Source organism: Oncorhynchus masou, chromosome 13 (genome assembly GCF_036934945.1).
Source record: "Oncorhynchus masou masou isolate Uvic2021 chromosome 13, UVic_Omas_1.1, whole genome shotgun sequence".
Taxonomy (NCBI): domain Eukaryota; kingdom Metazoa; phylum Chordata; class Actinopteri; order Salmoniformes; family Salmonidae; genus Oncorhynchus; species Oncorhynchus masou.
This window is the reverse complement of record NC_088224.1, coordinates 75,793,617-75,817,002: the sequence shown is the minus strand read 5'-3', so window position 1 is coordinate 75,817,002 and position 23,386 is coordinate 75,793,617. Positions and strand designations below refer to the sequence as shown.

Sequence of the window (23,386 nt, the reverse complement as noted above, 5' to 3'; positions counted from 1 at the left end):
CATTATTTACCCTCTGTTCCCCCATGTTTGTTTGTGAGTGATTGTTTATTGTATTGCGGTCCGTTATTGTGGCCTTGGATTTATTTGACTTGTATTGTGATTATTGTTGAGTAAAATTACGTACATTACTCATATCTGCTGTCCTGCGCCTGACTCATCTTCACCAGCTACACACAGACACATTACAGAACCTGATAAAATGAAGTTGAATGAAAGGAATTTTTGAGATCCAGTTAGTTGTTTGCATTTAATATATTTGAGTTTGTAGTACACTAAAAGTGAAGTATATTATACTTAAAATATCCTCCTTGTTGGATTTACTTAAAGAGCTGATGCAAATAGTTACCTACGTTTTTTATGTAAAAGGTGCACAATATTTTGTTACAGTGCAGGAAGCTGTCTTGTTTCCCATAATGTCACGAATAGCATTATTACCTCCACACTCCTGGAAAATACCCATACCTCTGGACTGCAGTAGTTACTGGTCTTGTTGGCCTGGTCATGCTACTGATCTGATTCTTGGCAGACCAAACAACTGAAAAACCGGTTGGCCACAAAAATGTTAATTGTAATTAATTTGAGCTTACCTACCTGGAACACAACCAGGGAATTTTCCTAGAAGCCTGCCCATGTTACGTTACAGGCAGGTATAAATTGAAAAATCTCAGTAGGAAAAGTTTCAGAGAGGAATTGATGCCTGTCTCACCTAACTGAAGGTAAGAGTAAATACTGGGATATTAAAGAATTTAAATTGGATTGTTTTAAAGAGTTTATGCCACGACACTGAAGGCTATTGAGCACATTATAACTTTAAAATGCTTAATTAAACTTAATATTCATGTTTTTTTTTACCAAGGAATTCAAAATACATTTTACTCATAGCAAAATAGTATATAAACAAATAAATTTCGATCTAATAGGCTACAAATGTTTGAATTATTTAGATAAATGGTATTTCCATATATGTTAATGAACTGCATTTATTTTACAATTATGGAGATGGTGCTTCAAGATGATGAAACCAAAATAGCTCTGCAGACTAAACCAAAGAAGGTACAAATTGAGATGACAGTTGCAATAAAATGAGAAAATTTGCTAAAAGCAAGCGACATATGTTAAACCCGTTTCACCTCTATGTTCATCCCATAGTGGGAAACAAGAGCAAGCAGGTGTCCGTTGTCTATACCTGTGCGTAACGTGAAGGATGGCTCAAGACTCAATGATATGCTGCACCACCAGGCAGTTAAGGTGCGTTTACAGTTTATGATGCTTTGTGTGTGCCGTGGTACAGTACCGCAACTTATTTGCTTGGCTCTTTTGCTCAAATTATGAAGCCGTGCCTCAATTTGAGTGTTTTCTATTTCAGTGAAGATGGAACACTATAAAATAAAGCAACACATTTTAATTTAAACTGTCTTATTTTATTTCATATGCAGAACCAACAATGCACATCACAAGTTTGTGAAGGTTCTGTCATGACTCCCAAGGCTCTAATGCGCTGTCCCAAAGATACTCCTCTTGAGATCCGACCTCAGGCAATTGACCTAATCAACCAATACTACAAGTCCTTCAAAATGTAAGTAATAGGCCTCAGTGTAATACTTCTCTAAAGACGATGACTATTATTACTCCAAAATTGTTCAACCCAAGTGTGGAATCTGTAAAAGACACACTGTTGCTTAAAATTGCAATATTGTTTAATGCCTTTTAGGCATTTATAGATTTAGCCTATATTTTCTGTACATCATTTATGAGCCTTTATAAAGCCTTTACTGTACAATGTATTCTTAGGTGCTTCATAAATTATGGCAGTATGGGAAAATATTTAAGCCAGTTAGTCTTTATAGCCTATTGTAAACATTTGCTTATAGATAATTTATGAAGCATCTATGTGGGCCTTACAAAAGTTTTGCAATGGGAAAAATGTAAATCCCCTCTATGTTATGATTTGTTTGTTTTCAATGATTTACACATAGCCTAATTTAATCCCAAATGCATAGCCCCAAAATTGAACATCACCTTGCCAGATTGGAGGAAGTTGCTATGGAGATAGGTTCCTGTGGAACTTATTCGCTGACTATGGACGAATTAGTGTTTGGTGCTCGACAAGCATGGAGGAACGCCCCAAGATGCATCGGCAGGATTCAGTGGTCCAATTTACAAGTAAGAAAACATACTAACAAGGCAGAAGATACATTTCCGTTTCTCATGATCTTTTAGGAATCAATATCAGTATCTATTGTATTCTTGTATGTGTTTTTCATGCATGCACATGGGCGTATGTGTAATGTTCTATGTGTAGATTAGCCTAATGAATGATGAGGGTGAGTATTGGTAAAGTGGGACACTTTATGAAAATATGCTTTCTGGAACACCTTACAGAATCACCCCATTGTGTTAACCCCCAACATTATACAATTCTAAATAGCTTAAGAACTCCACTACACTACACTACCGTTCCATTAAAATAACATCAAATTGATCAGAAATATAGTTTAGACATTGTTAATGTTATAAATGACTACTGTAGCTGTAAACGGCAGATTTTTAATGGAATGTCTACATAGGCTTACAGAGGCCCATTATCAGCAACCATCACTCCTGTGTTCCAATGGCACGTTGTGTTACAACTAATCCAAGTTTATAATTTTAAAAGACTAATTGATCATTAGCAAACCCTTTTGCAATTATGTTTGCACAGCTGAAAACTGATTAAAGAAGCAATACAACTGGCCTTCTTTAGACTTGTTGCATATCTGGAGCATCAGCATTTGTGGGTTCGATTACAGGCTCAAAATGGCCAGAAACAAAGAACTTTCTTCTGAAGCTCGTCAGTCTATTCTTGTTCTGAGAAATGAAGGCTATTCCATGCGAGAACCAGAATAGAAAGAGGAGTGGGCGGCCCTAGTGCACAACTGAGCAAGAGGACAAGTACATTAGAGTGTCTAGTTTGCGAAACAGACGCCTCATAAGTCCTCAACTAGCAGCTTCATTAAATACTACCTGCAAAACACCAGTCTCAACATCAACAGTGAAGAGGCGACTCCGGGATGCTGGCCTTCAAGGCAGAGTTGCAAAGAAAAAGCCATATCTCAGATTGGCCAATAAAAAGAAAAGATTAAGATGGGCAAAAGAACACAGACACTGGACAGAAGAAGATTGGGAAAAAAGTGTTATGGACAGACAAATCTAAGTTTGAGGAGTGTGGATCACAAAGAAGAACATTTGTGAGATGCAGAAAAAATGAAAAGATGCTGGAGGAGTGCTTGACACCATCTGTCAAGCATGGTGGAGGCAATGTGATGGTCTGGGGGTGCTTTGGTGGTGGTAAAGTGGGAGATTTGTACAAGGTAAAAGGGATCTTGAAGAAGGAAGGCTATCACTCCATTTTGCAAAGCCATGCCATATCCTGTGGACGGTGCTTAATTGGAGCCAGTTTCCTCCTACAACAGAACAATGACCCTAAGCACAGCTCCAAACTATACAATAACTGTTTAGGGAAGAAGCAGTCAGCTGGTATTCTGTCTATAATGGAGTGGCCAGCACAATCACTGGATCTCAACCTTATTGAGCTGTTGTGGGAGCAGCTTGACCATATGGTACGTAAGAAGTGCCCATCAAGCCAATCCAACTTGTGGGAGGGAAGCATGGGGGGAAATCTCTTCAGATTACCTCAACAAATTGACAACTAGAGTACCAAAGGTCTGCAAGGCTGTAATTGCTGCAAATGGAGGATTCTTTGACGATAGCTTGAAGGACAATTATTTGTTTGAAGGACAATTATTATTTCATTAAAAATCATTATTTAGAACCTTGTCAACATCTTGACTATATTTCCTATTCATTTTGCAACTCATTTCATGTATTTTTTCATGGAAAAAATGGACATTTCTAAGTGACCCCAAACTTTTGAACGGTAGTGTATGTGAATGCAAAGAGCAAACAACAAGTTGCACAAGAACTCACTACTTTAACGGTCCAGGTTACAAAGTGGCTCAGTGACTCATGTTCACATCTCAACGTTAAAAATCCAGTCTGCATGTTCCTCACAAAGAGGGCAACTGATGCCGCTGAGCCAGATCTGTATGTGTCAGGGGAAAAGCTCCAGCTGGTATCCGATTTTAAGTACCTTGGCATCATACTTGATTCCAACCTCTCTTTTAAAAAGCAGGTGAAAAAGGTAACTCAAATAACCAAATTCAACCTAGCTAATTCCCGATATATATGAAATGTTTTGACTACAGAGGAAGATAAAACTGTACTTCAAATCTATGATGCTTCCCCACTTAACATATTGCTTGACTAGTTGGGCCCAAGCTTGCTGTACAACAATAAAGCCCATTCAATCTGTCTACAAACAGGCTCTCATGGTGCTTGATTGGAAGCCCAATAGCCATCATCACTGTTACATCCTCAGGAAGCATGAGCTCCTGAGTTGGAAAAATCTTGTGCAATACACCGAAGCATGTCTTGTATTCAAGATCCTAAATGGCCTGGCTCCCCCTCCACTCAGTACTTTTGTTAAACAGAAAACCCAAACCTATGGCAGCAGATCTACAAGGTCTGCTATGAGGGGTGACTGTATAGTTCCCTTAAGGAAAAGCACCTTTAGTCGATCTGCTTTCTCTGTGAGAGCTTCCCATGACTAGAGGCCAATCAATAATCCCTAGCTGTGTATTACCCGTTTCAAATCAAATTAAACTTTATTTGTCACATGCGCCGAATACAACAGGTGTAGACTTTACCGTGAAATGCTTACTAACAAGCCCTTAACCAACAGTGCAGTTCCAGAAGAGTTAAGAACATTTTTACCAAGTAAACTAAAATGAAAAGTAAAAATAAAAAGTAATACAAAGTAATCTGTACATGTAGGTGGGGGCGAAGTGACTATGCATAGATGACAAACAAACAGCGAGTAGCAGCAGTGTACAAAAGGGGGGGTCAATATAAATTGTCCTGTAGCGATTTTATTAATTTGTTCAGCCGTTTTATGGCTTGGGGGTAGAAGCTGTTGAGGAGCCTTTTGGTCCTAGACTCTGTGCTCTGGTACCGCTTGCCGTGTGGTAGCAGAGAAAAAAGTCTATAACTTGGGTGACAGGAGTCTCTAACAATTGTATGGGCTTTCCTCTGACACCGCCTATTATATAGGTCCTGGATGGCAGGAAGCTTGGCCCCAGTGATGTACTGGGCCGCTCACACTACCCTATGTTGCGCCTTACGGTTAGATGCCGAGCAGTTGCCATACCAGGCGATGATGCAACCGGTCAGGATGCTCTCGATGGTGCAGCTTTCGAACCTTTTGAGGATCTGAGGACCCATGCCAAATCTCTTCAGTTTCCTGAGGGGGAAAAGGATTTATTGTGCCCTCTTCACCACTGTCTTGGCATGTTTGGACCATGGTATGGACCTTGGTATGCTTTCCATGTTGTCTGTAGCTGGTGACGTGTGGAAACACTTATGTATTTTGTTTTGTTGCTTTTAGCGTTGCTGTGTCTTTACTATCATTAACTGTAGACTGGTAGTTTTTATCAAAGATTCTCTGTAATTAGTTATTATGCGATAAGACTGATTAATCATATGTAACCGTAATTACTAGGAAGTCGGGGCACCAAGGAAAAATATTCAGATTACAAAGTTATCATTTCCTAAAATAACTTTTCAGATATTTTATCTGAACAATTAGTCTTCGAATAAATTCATTATTTACTTTACCTCACGTTAGTCTCATTCCAAACGTCGTAAATTGTTGGTTATCTGCACGAACCCAGTCTTCACTATGAGTCATCCATACATCAATTGTCTTAAATCATTTATTTATTACTAACTAAGTATTTCACAGAAATGCATAAACAAACAAACAAACAAGGTAAATGTGGTACCATGAAATTATAGGAGAATGTGCCCTAGTGGGCTAAACCGGCATGGCGGCTTGTTAGACAAAAGGAGAAGTGGGGGTCGACTAAGAAGTCACAACAGAGTGATAATTATAACAATTGAAATGCTAATCCTTTGCACATGAACACTCACTCATTCGGGAACAATTGCAATCAATATATATATTTACGCTCAGTGTGTCGTCTTGATCACTGGTGAAAACTTAATTTCTTTTGTAGAATTGTCCGTCTCTCTCCCTCTCTCTCTCGGTTGTGGTTAGAGGGGATTGTTCAGAGTGACATTCATTATAGGATAGATGTTTCGGCGGTTGTCGTTCTTCGCATTCCATGATACCGAATTCCTAGTGGCAAACTAGTAATTAATATCAAATACTTGTTCTTATTCTGTCGGTATCGATAGTCTAAGAGTTTAACCACGTGGTATGGTTAAAAGATTCAGCAATGGTCTACAACCCTTGTCCTCCTAATGTAGAAAAATATGGTCTGACCCTAACTGGGCTCAGGGGCGGTCCTCTGATTTAGTTCAAATCAAAAGGAAATTGTATTTTTCTTCATTAAACAGTCCAAAATCATATTACACAATTAAACAAACAGTATCATACTCACTCATTCATCTTATACAACAATTAGATGTGAACCTCATATCTGAGGCTATTATATAAACAGTATTATGGTAATATGGCCACACCGTCTCCCATGAGCTTCTCCAAGTTGTAACAAACGGACCAGTTCGTAGCTGGATTCTTCACCGATCTTTTATACCTTCTCCGGAACATGAAATTTGTTCGTACCTCAAGTTCTGTGAGGTGGAAGGATTTCCTTTGTTCTCCATGAAAATCTACTCTCTCTATACTGTGTGTCCATGAGGAGATTCTCAGGAATTTACAACGTCTCTCTGACCACAGCAACCTAGTTGAAGGAGGAAAGGGGGAGGCAGGGAGAGGGGGATGGGCTTGCTATACCCAAAGAGGCCAACGTCATGACAGCGTGCTATGTGATACTTGTTCTATGTTGCTCTGCGTGTGCTCACTGCTCATTGATTGTCTGTATTGTTATTGTAATTGTTTTGAATAACCTGCCCAGGGACTGCAGTTGAAAATTAGCCTGCTGACTAAAACCGGAACTTACTGAAACGTTGATTAATGTGCACTGTGACTGTAAAAATAAACTCAAACTCAAACTGCAATCCACTTTAATGACAGGACATTTTTCCACGTAATGGAACAGATTATAATGTTAGAATACATTAACTTAATGCTCAAATTAACTGGTGTTACCTACGTTTCCAATCCAACTATTCAGACCTCTGCTTCAAATGTCCCACTGCGTCCCTAACAGCCCGATGTAGCCCAGCGAGCATGACTCGCTTTCTCCAGCGGACTAAAACATGGCATTAGTAGTTTATCTAAAAACTACCAATAACTAATAACATATTCAATTAAAATTATTAGAAGGCATTGTTTTCATTTCAGTCTACCGAAACAATATAACACAGGATGGATGGCTCTTCTTCAAACACAAATTGTCATGAGACCACATTTCTTCTGTAGATACTGGCAAATTGGGACAACTTGGTATTCAAAGTGGGACACTTCATTCTTTATTGTAAAGAATAATAAATTAGAGTATATGAGAAATTTCTTTATTTTTATAATAAACTTCAATTATTCATACAAATTAAATGTATTAAAACATTCTTTATGTCATTTTGTGGAACATTAAAGTGGCAATATGTCTTTTTGGCCAACCCGACCCAAAAAATGTACGTAGAAATGTGAGTTATAGATCCATCATTCTACCTGAAAGCAAGTTACATTTACATTACATTTAAGTCATTTAGCAGACGCTCTTATCCAGAGCGACTTACAAGCAAGTCTAAGAAGTGGTAGATCTGTTCTATGTGCGCTATTGTAATGCTTCAAGTTCTTAAAAAAAAGTTTGTCTTTTACTTTCGGTTTGGTACACCAGCTTCAAACTACACTCTAGTGGACATTTTGTAGAGTGAAACCATTTTAAGACCTCACCCCTCAAACATGTCAATGACTGTTTTATTGTCACCAGCGTCAAATACAGCAAAATAAAGTTTTTTAGTCATCATATTACCTGTATGCTTATGAATATACTGCAGCTAGCTAGAATGGTTTTATGTTGGTGAGGTAATATCTTTCATTTGATCCTATGTAGAAAATTGATTTCTGTTAAGAAAACAACATGTATTTCATAATCTACCGGGGGGGAAAACTGCCTTAAAATGGCCTAGAGTGTCCCAGTTTGACAGTAACAGAGTGTCCCAGTTTGACAGTAACAGGGTGTCCCAGTTTGACAGTAACAGGGTGTCCCAGTTTGACAGTAACAGAGTGTCCCAGTTTGACAGTAACAGAGTGTCCCAGTTTGACAGTAACAGGGTGTCCCAGTTTGACAGTAACAGGGTGTCCCAGTTTGACAGTAACAGAGTGTCCCAGTTTGACAGTAACAGGGTGTCCCAGTTTGACAGTAACAGGGTGTCCCAGTTTGACAGTAACAGGGTGTCCGAGTTTGACAGTAACAGAGTGTGCCCGTTTGACAGTAACAGGGTGTCCCAGTTTGACAGTAACAGAGTGTCCCAATTTGACAGTAACAGGGTGTCCCAGTTTGACAGTAACAGAGTGTCCCAGTTTGACAGTAACAGGGTGTCCCAGTTTGACAGTAACAGGGTGTCCCAGTTTGACAGTAACAGAGTGTCCCAGTTTGACAGTAACAGAGTGTCCCAGTTTGACAGTAACAGGGTGTCCCAGTTTGACAGTAACAGGGTGTCCCAGTTTGACAGTAACAGAGTGTCCCAGTTTGACAGTAACAGAGTGTCCCAGTTTGACAGTAACAGGGTGTCCCAGTTTGACAGTAACAGAGTGTCCCAGTTTGACAGTAACAGAGTGTCCCAGTTTGACAGTAACAGGGTGTCCCAATTTGACAGTAACAGAGTGTCCCAGTTTGACAGTAACAGGGTGTCCCAGTTTGACAGTAACAGGGTGTCCCAGTTTGACAGTAACAGAGTGTCCCAGTTTGACAGTAACAGAGTGTCCCAGTTTGACAGTAACAGAGTGTCCCAGTTTGACAGTAACAGAGTGTCCCAGTTTTACAGTAACAGGGTGTCCCAGTTTGACAGTAACAGGGTGTCCCAGTTTGACAGTAACAGGGTGTCCCAGTTGGACAGTAACAGAGTGTCCCAGTTTGACAGTAACAGAGTGTCCCAGTTTGACAGTAACAGAGTGTCCCAGTTTGACAGTAACAGGGTGTCCCAGTTTGACAGTAACAGGGTGTCCCAGTTTGACAGTGACAGGGTGTCCCAGTTTGACAGTAACAGAGTGTCCCAGTTTGACAGTAACAGAGTATCCCAGTTTGACAGTAACAGGGTGTCCCAGTTTGACAGTAACAGAGTGTCCCAGTTTGACAGTAACAGGGTGTCCCAGTTTGACAGTAACAGGGTGTCCCAGTTTGACAGTAACAGGGTGTCCCAGTTTGACAGTAACGGAGTGTCCCAGTTTGACAGTAACAGGGTGTCCCAGTTTGACAGTAACAGGGTGTCCCAGTTTGACAGTAACAGGGTGTCCCAGTTTGACAGTATCAGAGTGTCCCAGTTTGACAGTAACAGAGTGTCCCAGTTTGACAGTAACAGGGTGTCCCAGTTTGACAGTAACAGGGTGTCCCAGTTTGACAGTAACAGAGTGTCCCAGTTTGACAGTAACAGGGTGTCCCAGTTTGACAGTAACAGGGTGTCCCAGTTTGACAGTAACAGAGTGTCCCAGTTTGACAGTAACAGAGTGTCCCAGTTTGACAGTAACAGGGTGTCCCAGTTTGACAGTAACAGAGTGTCCCAGTTTGACAGTAACAGAGTGTCCCAGTTTGACAGTAACAGGGTGTCCCAGTTTGACAGTAACAGGGTGTCCCAGTTTGACAGTAACAGAGTGTCCCAGTTTGACAGTAACAGGGTGTCCCAGTTTGACAGTAACAGGGTGTCCCAGTTTGACAGTACCAGAGTGTCCCAGTTTGACAGTAACAGGGTGTCCCAGTTTGACAGTAACAGAGTGTCCCAGTTTGACAGTAACAGAGTGTCCCAGTTTGACAGTAACAGAGTGTCCCAGTTTGACAGTAACAGGGTGTCCCAGTTTGACAGTAACAGGGTGTCCCAGTTTGACAGTAACAGAGGGTCCCAGTTTGACAGTAACAGAGTGTCCCAGTTTGACAGTAACAGAGTGTCCCAGTTTGACAGTAACAGGGTGTCCCAGTTTGACAGTAACAGAGTGTCCCAGTTTGACAGTAACAGAGTGTCCCAGTTTGACAGTAACAGGGAGTCCCAGTTTGACAGTAACAGAGTGTCCCAGTTTGACAGTAACAGGGTGTCCCAGTTTGACAGTAACAGGGTGTCCCAGTTTGACAGTAACATAGTGTCCCAGTTTGACAGTAACAGAGTGTCCCAGTTTGACAGTAACAGAGTGTCCCAGTTTGACAGTAACAGGGTGTCCCAGTTTGACAGTAACAGAGTGTCCCAGTTTGACAGTAACAGGGTGTCCCAGTTTGACAGTAACAGGGTGTCCCAGTTTGACAGTAACAGAGTGTCCCAGTTTGACAGTAACAGAGTGTCCCAGTTTGACAGTAACAGGGTGTCCCAGTTTGACAGTAACAGGGTGTCCCAGTTTGACAGTAACAGAGTGTCCCAGTTTGACAGTAACAGGGTGTCCCAGTTTGACAGTAACAGGGTGTCCCAGTTTGACAGTAACAGGGTGTCCCAGTTTGACAGTAACAGGGTGTCCCAGTTTGACAGTAACAGAGTGTCCCAGTTTGACAGTAACAGGGTGTCCCAGTTTGACAGTAACAGAGTGTCCCAGTTTGACAGTAACAGAGTGTCCCAGTTTGACAGTAACAGGGTGTCCCAGTTTGACAGTAACAGGGTGTCCCAGTTTGACAGTAACAGAGGGTCCCAGTTTGACAGTAACAGAGTGTCCCAGTTTGACAGTAACAGAGTGTCCCAGTTTGACAGTAACAGGGTGTCCCAGTTTGACAGTAACAGAGTGTCCCAGTTTGACAGTAACAGAGTGTCCCAGTTTGACAGTAACAGGGAGTCCCAGTTTGACAGTAACAGAGTGTCCCAGTTAGACAGTAACAGGGTGTCCCAGTTTGACAGTAACAGGGTGTCCCAGTTTGACAGTAACATAGTGTCCCAGTTTGACAGTAACAGAGTGTCCCAGTTTGACAGTAACAGTGTCCCAGTTTGACAGTAACAGGGTGTCCCAGTTTGACAGTAACAGAGTGTCCCAGTTTGACAGTAACAGGGTGTCCCAGTTTGACAGTAACAGGGTGTCCCAGTTTGACAGTAACAGGGTGTCCCAGTTTGACAGTAACAGAGTGTCCCAGTTTGACAGTAACAGGGTGTCCCAGTTTGACAGTAACAGGGTGTCCCAGTTTGACAGTAACAGAGTGTCCCAGTTTGACAGTAACATAGTGTCCCAGTTTGACAGTAACAGAGTGTCCCAGTTTGACAGTAACAGGGTGTCCCAGTTTGACAGTAACAGAGTGTCCCAGTTTGACAGTAACAGAGTGTCCCAGTTTGACAGTAACAGGGTGTCCCAGTTTGACAGTAACAGGGTGTCCCAGTTTGACAGTAACAGAGTGTCCCAGTTTGACAGTAACAGGGTGTCCCAGTTTGACAGTAACAGGGTGTCCCAGTTTGACAGTAACAGAGTGTCCCAGTTTGACAGTAACAGGGTGTCCCAGTTTGACAGTGACAGGGTGTCCCAGTTTGGACGTAGGCAAATATTCTAAAAAGGTGAAAGTAGTAAAATAACCATTTACAGTCATTTTCATTTACATTTACAAAATATGTTGTAATGAAAAGCTGAATATCCTTTCTTATTTTTTTAGAAGCTTAACATTATTTATCTTAGAATCCTATGTCATTTTACTTACCATTATGACTTTAGAGACATGTCATTACACGCCCACAATGACTTCACGCCAATTGAATCCGTTTTTTATCATCACATACTTCCTCACTAACACACAGGCATTGATTGTTTGTTATGTTATTGTACACATTTAAATATATGCATTATAAAGCTTTGCTAGGTGTCGCACTTAACCAATACTCACCAACATGTTTCTTGGATTGTTCTGCAGGTGTTTGATGCCAGAAAGTGCAAGACTACTCAGGATATGTTCAAGTCTCTGTGTGAACACTTACAGTTTGCCACAAATGGAGGAAACCTAAGGTAAACAAAGAGTTGGGACAAAGAGCAGGGACTTGTTTCAATCCAAACATCTGTGTTATAGCGCGATTGAAACTGTAAGGTAATTTTCAATTGAGAGATCATATGCAGTGTTTACGTGAATGCAGTCTCTGCGAATGCGGGAAGATTGCCTTTCGATTTAAAATCACGCTTCGACACAGATTGAATCTAGGCCTAGGTGACCAACAGCCCTACTTTCTGAGGGAGCCTAACTAATTCAGCATTCTTTGTGAAACTAGAAAGGATAGAGAAGTATGAGGTAATGAGGCAGAGGGCAGAAAACACTGAGTAAAGATCAACCCTGTATGAAGTTAGAAATGTGTCAAATGTAAACTACAGATTTGTCCCACTAACTGTTCGTCGCTCTGGATAACAACATCTGCTAAAATACTAACATGTAAATGCACCAATGTAAAAGTAATTCTACTAATACTCCTGTCTCATGTGTTATTTATTGCACTTGACTTAGACCTTCAACCCTTTACTCCGTGAGAAGAATATTGTAGGTCAGGGATCCCCAATTACATTCAGCTATAGGCCGATTTTTCCTTGAAGGGATGGTCACGGGCCGGAACATAGTTATGAATAGTTTGTACACTGCATATTGATCTGTGGGCATGCAATGTTGTTGTTCTAAAATGGGGATTGCTAAACAATGTGTTGGAACCTAACCAGATTAAATTAGGCATACCTCAGGTAATGTGCTCCATCATAAAGGCGAGGGGGCAGGGTTCTGGGCATCTCGCCCATCCAGCCTAGGGATGAAGTTGGTATGGTCATGCAAATGATGTTACTGATCTGGTTGGCCTGGTCATGCTATTGATCTGATTATTGATAGACCATTATCTTGGCCAGGTCGCAGTTGTAAATGAGAACATGTTCTCAACTAGCCTACCTGGTTAAATAAAGGTGAAATAAAATAAATAAATAAAAAAGACCAAACAACTGAAACACCCGTCTATAAGAAATCTTTTACAGTTTAAATGTAATTTTAATGGTAAATTTCTTGAATGGAAAATTCTCTTAATATTAATGAATAACTTAAAATAAATATGCATTAACCTCTTCAATTAAAAAAAAGAACATTATCATCTATAGAATGATATAACAAATACAATAATAAAATCAGCAGCCAATTTTTTTAACTAAGTATACCTACCAACTAGAAAATAAGCAACTGTAAAAGGGGAAATGGAAAACAAAATGGAAATGAAAAGGCCTGATGGTGGCGCTAGAGGAAAGGTCAGGTAGTCACCAAATCAATAGGTTTCTTCCACTTGGTCTTGATTGTGCACAACAAATTTTATGGCAATCCAGCCATTCCTTTGAGATATATCTTGTTCTCAGTCTGTTCTCAGTCTTGTTCTCAGCCTGTGGGCATCATGTGTGTAGTGATCCAATATCCATAGCCATTTAACAGTTATCACTGGCCCTTGCTCAGCCTTACCCACCAAGAGCCCAGCGCCGAGCCTTCTTGCTAGCAAAGTCACTGATCAAGTCTTTGAAGTCCAGCTTTCTAGCTAACTGACTTTCAATGGACAGCATGGCAAGACTGCAAAACTTGTCCTGGGACATAGTGGACCTCAAATAGTCTTTTTAATCAGTTTTATCTTACTGAAAGCTCTCTCACCACAAGCAACACTCACAGGCAGTGTGCAAAAAATACGTAAAGCAATGCACACTTCTCCAAAAATGCTTTGCAGCTGCATCTTACAAATTGCATTCAGGAGACCAAGAGGGGACAAGTTAGGGGGGAAAGTGGCAGCATATATAGTGTTCAGGTGTCTTACTTCATGATGAAACTCAGGTGTAAGATCTCTGGAATACTTCATGATCAGTGGTTGGCACACAGAAGGGACTTTATCCTCACTAATCTGCCCAACTTTCAGAACAGCAGAAAAGTATTCTACAATTTCTGCAGTGGTGTAGAACCTAGTGTCCAAGTCACTTATGATGTTGTCCATAGCAGTAAAAAAACACTGTTCTGAAACACCGTTGCTGCACTGTCCTGAGCTGTCTCCTCTTGAGAGATCTCATCATGGAATCTCTTCCTTTTCCTCTGGCGGCTGTGTTCTGAAACACCGTTGCTGCACTGTCCTGAGCTGTCTCCTCTTGAGAGATCTCATCATGGAATCTCTTCCTTTTCCTCTGGCGGCTGTGTTCTGAAACACCGTTGCTGCACTGTCCTGAGCTGTCTCCTCTTGAGAGATCTCATCATGGAATCTCTTCCTTTTCCTCTGGCGGCTGTGTTCTGAAACACCGTTGCTGCACTGTCCTGAGCTGTCTCCTCTTGAGAGATCTCATCATGGAATCTCTTCCTTTTCCTCTGGCGGCTGTGTTCTGAAACACCGTTGCTGCACTGTCCTGAGCTGTCTCCTCTTGAGAGATCTCATCATGGAATCTCTTCCTTTTCCTCTGGCGGCTGTGTTCTGAAACACCGTTGCTGCACTGTCCTGAGCTGTCTCCTCTTGAGAGATCTCATCATGGAATCTCTTCCTTTTCCTCTGGCGGCTGTGTTCTGAAACACCGTTGCTGCACTGTCCTGAGCTGTCTCCTATTGAGAGGTCTCACCATGGAATCTCTTCCTTTTCCTCTGGCAGCTGTGTTCCTTGCTTACTTGAGGTACAACAGCTATTTGCATAGCAATCAGTGTTGCCTCAGACAGGAGAGACTCCCATTCATCTCTAAGAGCCTCCATCTCTTCCTTCTACGTCTCTGATATTGGCTGCCTCTGTGTCAAGTGAGATTTTTCCTGACTGGAGAATCACATTCCTCTTCTCAATGCATTGCAGTACCTGCAATTATGCCAACTGACATGTCATTCAACACAATGCTGCTCACCTCCTTCTTCAGTTGGGAGTAGGGCTTGTTCAGGGATATGGGGATGGGGAGACATGGCTGCTGAACCTGAAGCTGCATCTGTTGGGCCTGGCACCAGGCAGGGGGAGGGACAACTGGTTTATTATGAATGGCTTGCTAAACGTTTGCCTACATTGATTAAATGTGGGCTAAAAGAGGAGCGAAATGTAAACACTCAGAATTTTCTGTGAAGATATTCAGTAACTAATGTTAGGGGAGCAAAAGTAGCCTATTTCAATATGGACTAAGCTATCAGGTTCATTTCCACCACTCACGGACTACACCCACCTTCCTTTGTGAAACATTGGGTGACATACTGTCGCCCTTTCTGTTCTCTTTCCTGTCTTTATTTTCTTTCTTTTAGTTTTGGAGGGGGGAATACAGAGGCTCTCTGGGTGTTTACTTTTTGCCAAAAACAAGAAAAGATAAAGAAACCGTTACTTTTATTAGTTATTAGTACATTGTAAGTAAAATAATATATTAACGGTGATAGGTTAATAATTTAATATGGAAAAAAATTTACCTAATGTTCTCTGATTTCCTAGATTTTAGTATTTTATGTCAACAACTAAATTATTAGGCAATTTGTTTTGTTTTTTCTCTGGAAATAAAATTGCCAATGGGCTGCCTGCTGCTAACCCTGCTGTAGGACATTCACTCTGTTATGGGCCAGTTTCACAAGCTCCTTCTTATTTCAGTTTGTCTGTTATTACATATCTTATTCTTTCTTCTGTCTTATTTATTTCAGGTCTGCGATTACCGTCTTCCCTCCGAGAAAGGAAGACATGCTAGATTTCCGGGTGTGGAACAGCCAGCTGGTGAAGTATGCAGGTTACCAGATGCCTGATGGCAGTATCCAGGGAGACCCATCCAGTGTAGAATTCACTGAGGTACTATATAAATGAGCTATAGCCACCAGGATCCACCCAGCTATTTCAATAACATGCATTAAAACAGGCTCACATACTGTATGTCTTTGTTTGAAAATATCAATTTTTAAAGTTGCTGTTACTTTTGTGCTGTGTTCCTAAAGATCTGTATCCGGCTTGGATGGAAACCTCGGTACGGCCTCTTCGATGTATTGCCACTAGTCCTGCAGGTCAACGGGGAGGACCCAGACCTTTATGAAATCCCTCCACACCTGATCCTGGAGGTTCCCATGGAACACCCTCAGTGAGTGACTTTAGCCTCGTTTCTATTGGATGATTGTGTACACACTTTTGAGAACAAATACGATGTTAAGCCTGCAGAGAGTCATCATAGCTATTCCACTGCATACAACGACATTCATTGGTTATGATACCGCTACAAAAGTGGTGTCCAGTTATGTTGTGACACGTGTATGCAAATCCGTTTGATTCCATACTAGATTTGCCATTGATTGGATTCATCAGAGACACATAGTATTCAGAGCATCATGCCTCCATAGCCACGGTGATTTTTTTAAGTAGGAATTATCTAATTAAATCAATGTTTTATGTAGCTGCCTGGGTAAAATCAAACCATTGCCCCCAGTCACTCAAGATTTTGAACTATAAAAAAGGTTTTAAAATCCTCCGTCTGGAGCTCTTGAGGAACAGAGCTGAATAGGAGAGAGTGAAGAGCTCTAGAGAACTTAACTACGCAGCACATTCCTTTATCCAAATAGTTTCCCAAAGCCAGGTCTAGGAGGGCCCAATGACCTGTACCATTTTCTTTTATTTAAATGTCTAACCACTCCAAAGTGGTCCTTCATTTGTTTCACTGGACACAATACTGAGTTGAGTCAAGTGTTTCAAGCACCTTTGGTCGAGTGAACACGTCAACTGTGTGTGTGAGTAACTCATACTGTATGAAAAAGGTGTTACATTGAGGACTGAATGATTCACTACAGAAACTAACCACATCTATCCTAGTGGTGGTGTTTTTGGGCGTGCTCTTTTATATATTATTATCAGATATATTGTGTTGATCTTTCCTCATTATAGGTATAAGTGGTTCCAAGACCTTGGACTGAAGTGGTATGCTCTGCCTGCGGTGTCCAACATGCTGATGGAGATTGGTGGACTTGAATTCCCAGCCTGTCCCTTTAATGGCTGGTACATGGGCACTGAAATTGGTGTGAGGGATTTCTGTGACTATCAGCGTTATAACGTCTTGGAGGTAAGGCTCACTTTCACAGGTACTCACCATGGCTACAGCACAGGGTCATGCTCAGCAAGAGTAGCCCACGTTTTTAAATGGAGGAGGAAACCTTGTCTGGAGTAACCAAAAATATAATTTTCTGTTTAAAAATGTTTTCTTGTTTCATACCTCTGCAACACAACCCTGGCTGACTTGATAATGATGCAATGATTGTAGATGTTTTGGCTTCCTGTCCGTACAGGAAGTTGGTCGCAGGATGGGCCTGGAGACACACAAGCTGTCCTCACTGTGGAAGGACCAGGCCTTGGTGACCATCAATGTTGCAGTCATATACAGTTTCCAGGTAACCTATGATTTTCATGTATACAGGACCAATCCAAAGGCATGTTTTTCCCAATAGATATAAATACATTTGATTTGATTTGATATCCCAAGTTATGTTGTTGTTGTTGCTGTTGTTGTTTTGTTACATAATTTGTTTTTTTAATACCTACAATTTTAAATAAGATACTTCCATCCCATAATATTTAGCCAGAGGATGCTACATCGATTCAGCCATCAACTGGAGTTTTCCTTGAGATAAATGTACTCCTTTTGTCTCATTACTGTACGCTGTAGAAGAACAAGGTGACCATCACAGACCACCACTCTGCAGCCGAGTCCTTTATGATGCACATGGAGACCGAGTTCCGGCTGCGTGGCGGCTGCCCTGCAGACTGGGCCTGGCTGGTTCCTCCCATGTCTGGCTCTCTCACCCCCGTCTTCCACCAGGAGATGGTCAACTACATCCTCTCTCCCTTCTTCTACTACCAGGTAGATACTGAGACACCATCTTGTTCTGTGCATAGTATATGTCATTCATCTGGTTAATCTCCACCAGGGCAACAGGGCAGTTGCTGAATGATCATCTGTAACTGTTGTTGTTGTTGTTGTTTGAAGCCTGACCCCTGGACGACCCATGTCTGGAGAAATAGGGAGATGTGCCTGAGGAAGCAACAGATCAGCTTCAAAGCGGTGGCCAGGTAATCTTACATGGACTATGACACCCATATCTGTAATGCTTTATGAACACAGTCTTGATGCGTTATAAATTAGAATGCAGTCCTAATCATATTATTGACATAGCTATAAATGCACATAATGGTTGAGGTTGAGTGAAACCATGCACATAATGCATTACAAAGTATTATCATTCATTGCTGGTTCCCTCCTATAGGGCGGCTCTCTTTTCTTCAATCCTTATGAGCAGAGTGCTGGCTAACAGGGTGCGTTGCACTGTCCTGTACGCTACTGAAACAGGGAAATCACAGACATTGGCCCAGAGACTGAACTCCATGCTAAAATGTGCCTTCAACTGCAGGGTAGGAGATCCATCTCATCTCTATGAAGGATGATAGGGGGCCTACTGCCTCAGGCTAATATGCTTCAGGGCATTTGTGTGTGTTAAGCACTGTGAATCAATGTAAAACTCTAGTTTAATTGGAAGCTAAATTTATGTGAGGACTATATTGAGCTCATTTAGAGTTAATTTACAGAACAAGCAATGGGGAGTTAGCTAGTAGATGTGCTTGTACAATGTACAATCTGTTGATGTCTTAAGTCACTACTGTCCTCAAAATGCAGAATTTCCCAGATATTTTACAAAGTTAACTAAAGCTGCTCTGTATATCTTCAAAGTTGCTCTGTATGGAGGACTATAACTTCAGTGACATGGAACAGGAGAGCCTTCTGGTTGTGGTAACAAGCACATTTGGGAATGGAGACTCCCCTGGAAATGGAGAGGTGTGTATCTGTATTTTGAAGATATTAACAATAATATTTTCCCCCTCATTTATAAAATGTAATGTCTAAATATTCACCACATGTTAATATTTAATTCTCTAGAGTTTCAAGAAGCAGCTTTTCTCCTTGCAGTATCTCAGGAACAAGTTAAGGTAAGTAGTATCTCAAGAATTTTTCTCTGCATTGCCCTCTCTGTACTGTGCTGTACATGTACATTAGTGGAGTTTGCTGAGCGGAGCTCATAATATTGTCTGGAACGGAGCGAATGGAATGGCATCAAACACATGGAAACCATGTATTTGATACCATTCCACTGATTCTGCTCCAGCCATTACCACAAGCCCGTCCTCCCCAATTAGGTGCTACTAACCTCCTGTGATGTACATGTCTTTAAGATGTACTAATTTGATGAAGTGGTGACTTGACTACAGTCTCTGTCACCTCTCTTTGGTTTTGAAACTGGTCATATCTCCCCTCTCCTCCCCCAGGTACTGTGTGTTTGGACTGGGCTCGAGGATGTACCCACAGTTCTGTGCTTTCGCCCATGCCGTGGATGCCAAGCTGGAGGAGCTGGGGGCAGAGCGGGTGACGCCCACTGGAGAGGGGGATGAACTGAATGGACAGGAAGAGGCCTTCTCTGCCTGGGCTCTCACCACTCTCAAGGTGGGCAGACAAGGAAGGATGGCTCTCTGGCTTAAAAGTGGATCTTAATTACGTGCTGACGATAATTTTTTCAGTGTATTTTATAGTATACATATTAACTTACTCCTGGTATGTCTACTATATGCTCAAGTAACATTACAAAAAAGACCTGTTATGATCTTTAATCTGATAAGCATTTGCATATCATATTGATCTACACAGTGTATTTAATAATGGAGCCTAAGCACGCTTTCTCTGCTTCCAGGATGTATATAAGGAGTTCAACATCCAGGGACAGCTGAGTCTGCAGCTCCCTGGGGCAGAGCGACTCCGCGAGGCCTGGGACCCTCTGAGATATCGTGTAGCACTGGAGACTTGCTCCCAGGACCACATCACAGGTACTACACCTGGGCCAGGGGATGGACATTTGACAAGGGACTGGTGTAGCACTATAAAGCATTATAAACTAATCTTGTATTTCAGTCAGCCAGTTGTACGTGATGATTTTCACTGTCCTCTCTTTCGCAGCACTTTCAGCCATTCACTCTAAAACTGTCTTCCCCATGAAACTGAAGAGGAGACAGAATCTACAGAGCCCCCATTCAAGGTTCATTTCTTGTCTTCTGCCACACCATTTATTTTACCCACTAGCATTGTTATTGTTGCAATACTTTTAACATTTTTGACAGGACTCAATTTTGACAGGGTTTAATTCAGCATTGTCATTCTTGTTTCTAGCCGGTCCACCATTCTGGTGGAGCTGGAGAGGGAGACAAGTGCAGAGGTCATGAACTTTGCCCCAGGAGACCATGTTGGTGTTTTTCCAGGGAATCTCCCTCAACTGGTGGCTGGAATCCTAAAGTTCCTTCCCCATACAGCCCCAACCAACCAGTGCCTACGACTGGAATACCGTTCTGACTCCTGCCTTGGTAAAACACTATTCAGTAATAATGGTGCTGATTGAGGTAACCACGGTAAAATCAGATTTCTTTTTAGGAAGACATCACCTTCAAAAAATGGACACTGTTAAAATTACTCTGCATTTCTATTTCCCAACAGATGATGAGAAAAACTGGCAGACTGTCAGACGCATCCCAGCATGCCCTTTGTCTCAGGCGCTCACCTACTTCCTGGATGTGACCACGCCCCCCTGTCAGAACCTCCTCCACAAGCTCTCTCAGCTGGCAAGACAGGAGGGGCACTGCCAGCGTCTGCTGACCTTGGCAAATGTAACTTCTGTTTGTCTCAAGGACTATTGTAGTGTTCATTATTGTCTCTTGAAATAAAAATGAGAAATCATGAAAGAAAATCCTTTAACCTACCAACCTTTGGAATTGTATAGAATTGGAGAAAATACTATGTTTCATACACATAACCATGTAAGCCTATGCACTTTCCAAAAAATAAAAAATAATATAAACAGATATTTTTCTCGTTATTTAGCTTCTGTCTTAATTTGCCGTCAGGACTCTCAGGAGTACACGACCTGGAAGATGTTCCGTGTTCCCAACTTCCTGGAAGTCCTGGAGGAGTTCCCGTCTTTAGAACCCTCTGCAGCCTTCCTCCTCAGCCAGCTGCCCCTGCTCAAGCCCCGCCTCTACTCCATCAGCTCCTCCCCTCAGCTCCACCCCAATGAGCTACATCTCACTCTGACGGTGCTCAACTATCACACACAAGGTATGGGACATTAGATTTTACATTTTGGTCACTGAGCAAACATTCTTATCCAAGATACAGGACAGGGCAACTCAACTTAGAAATGACAATACATCAGTTATCAAATGCTTTGAAAGGAATTTGAACTGCTATCTCTTGGCTGTGAAAGTAACTGTACTTTATTTTTCTGTACTACCGATAGATGGACAGGGTCCTCTTCACCACGGGGTCTGCAGCACCTGGCTGGATACCATTAAGAAAGGAGACCTGGTACCATGTTTCATCTACAGGTATAGAACGTACTGTAACACACTGTATGTCCGTAGGCTGGTACATTCTCCAATTGTACCAAATGCTTGGTTGTAGCCTATCCCCAGTATCATGATTGAGATTATCATTTCAAGTGAAGCTAACTGATTGTGTTATTGTTTACAGTTCAGGTGGGTTCCACCTCCCAACAGAGCCCAGCACTCCAGTCATTCTGGTGGGGGCTGGCAGCGGCATTGCGCCCTTCAGAAGCTTCTGGCAACAACGGCTACATGACATGAAACAGCCAGGTAGTGTGTGTGTGTGTGTCTGTATGTCTGTTTGTGTGTCTGTTGATACAAAATCTCTGACCTTAAGGGCTATGGTTTTGTCTTTGCAGGGTTCTCTGGAAGTCCTATGAGCCTGGTGTTTGGTTGCCAGAGTTCGGAGACAGACCATTTATACAAAGAGGAGACACTGGAGATGAGAAGACAAGGGGTCCTGAAGAGTGTTACAACCACATATTCCCGCCAGCCAGGTCACCCAAAGGTACTGTTGCATTGTCATTTTGAAAGAAATCATGTACTGAGTAAGCTTTTCAATCAAAAGCTTGATTGAACCTGATTGGCTTGTGATTCAAGTGAAGGTTGAAGCGTAACATCTCCCTGTACTGTGCCTCCTATTCCTAACTTTTGACCTCTGTGTGTCAGCAGATCTATGTCCAGGATGTCTTGAGGGAGAAGATGGCAGGGGAGGTGCTGAGTGTATTGCACCAGAAGGACGGTCACTTCTACGTGTGCGGGGGTGTGAACATGGCCCAGGGAGTTACTCTAGCAGTACAGGAGATTCTGAGCAGCCAGCTTGGCATTACCCTCACCCAGGCAGGAGAATACCTAGCCCAACTAAAGGTTGGTTCACTTTCCTCTCAATCATTAATATGAAAACTAATGTGAATGCCATGTTTCCTCTTAATCTAGTTCCAGTACTGTAGTAAGTGGACAGTGTTTTACAATGCTTTTATGGTTTGTATGTTTTTTCTTTATTTGAAGATTCAGAAGAGGTACCATGAGGACATTTTTGGAGCCCAGTTTCAAAAGTGAGGTGATCGGGATGGAGAAAGATCTACACATAGCATGCATTTTCCTCTATGCTTGTGATGCCCTGTTTTTGTTTTTGTTGATAGATTATGATTGTCACTTTGGAACATGTTTGTAGCTGTTGGTGGTCCCAAACAAACCAGCTAGCCATCCTTTGGCCCATTGCTTGAAAATGTACCCACTTTCACTGTTTTCACTTTATTTTTAATGCACAGTAAGTATATTTCAGAGAGATGATTATAACATTTACATTCACGTCATGATATTAAAGATAGATTATAGATGCACAGGTGATAAATATATATAGTGTGTGTACAATATAATAGAATGTGGGATTGTTGAATCTGAATTATACATAATGGGAATATGCTTGTAATCCGAATGTGTTTTACTTATTTTGAATAAAAATAATATTACATAATCATTGTAGTTGAAGCCTTCTTGCAAGCCTCTGGTTTAGACTATCAGTGACCCCAAGAAGGTCAAAGAAGCAAAAGCCTATCCGTGCTGCTGAGGTTTGAGGAGCTTCTGCCTGGGAAAGTACAGAGAGAGGCTAGAGAGGCTCAGAGATATTTAATTAGTCATGATGTATCGTATGCAGAGGCTGTAAAACAGATTGGTGTAACTACAGTGTGGAATGATGGAGCTTCCATGGCTGCTCCTGTAGTAAGTGGGCCTAATGTCAGGGCTGGTGTTTCTGGTAGAAGTTAGTAGGGATTTATATGTCTTTTATTTAATTTTCATGGAAGTTCAGAATTGGGCAGATCATGATTGAGCGTACATTCCAGCACAGTAGGTGGCGGCATGCATTTACATGATTGTTTGC

At 41.7% G+C, this 23,386-nt stretch overlaps 1 protein-coding gene across 2 annotated transcripts; it reads left to right on the top strand.

Moving 5' to 3' along the window:
* The first annotated feature begins 684 nt into the window (after positions 1-684).
* On the top strand, positions 685-22,981 carry LOC135553071 (nitric oxide synthase, inducible-like). Of its 2 annotated transcripts, XM_064985161.1 has the most exons (26): positions 685-716; positions 1,000-1,053; positions 1,150-1,248; positions 1,437-1,576; positions 2,001-2,163; positions 12,045-12,136; positions 15,762-15,903; positions 16,047-16,186; positions 16,981-17,155; positions 17,379-17,480; positions 17,756-17,950; positions 18,077-18,159; positions 18,354-18,498; positions 18,815-18,919; positions 19,022-19,071; positions 19,408-19,582; positions 19,827-19,959; positions 20,090-20,168; positions 20,300-20,490; positions 20,621-20,790; positions 21,028-21,238; positions 21,420-21,507; positions 21,653-21,774; positions 21,864-22,012; positions 22,177-22,371; positions 22,513-22,981. In XM_064985161.1, the coding sequence occupies exons 2-26, from the start codon at positions 1,000-1,002 to the stop codon at positions 22,561-22,563; spliced, it is 3,249 nt and encodes a 1,082-aa protein (XP_064841233.1). In that variant the 5' UTR covers positions 685-716; the 3' UTR covers positions 22,564-22,981. The 2 variants fall into 2 exon arrangements, with proteins under 2 accessions (XP_064841233.1, XP_064841232.1); XM_064985160.1 differs by lacking the exon at positions 685-716 and having other exon boundaries at positions 949-1,053.
* Positions 22,982-23,386: the final 405 nt, after the last annotated feature.

Coding starts and splice junctions, on each gene's coding strand:
- LOC135553071 (XM_064985160.1), top strand. CDS start 949: ATGGTATTTCCATATATGTTAATGAACTGCATTTATTTTACAATTATG. Junction 17,481..17,755: donor CAGTCATATACAGTTTCCAG/GTAACCTATGAT, acceptor TGTACGCTGTAG/AAGAACAAGGTGACCATCAC. Junction 19,583..19,826: donor GGGCTCTCACCACTCTCAAG/GTGGGCAGACAA, acceptor CTCTGCTTCCAG/GATGTATATAAGGAGTTCAA.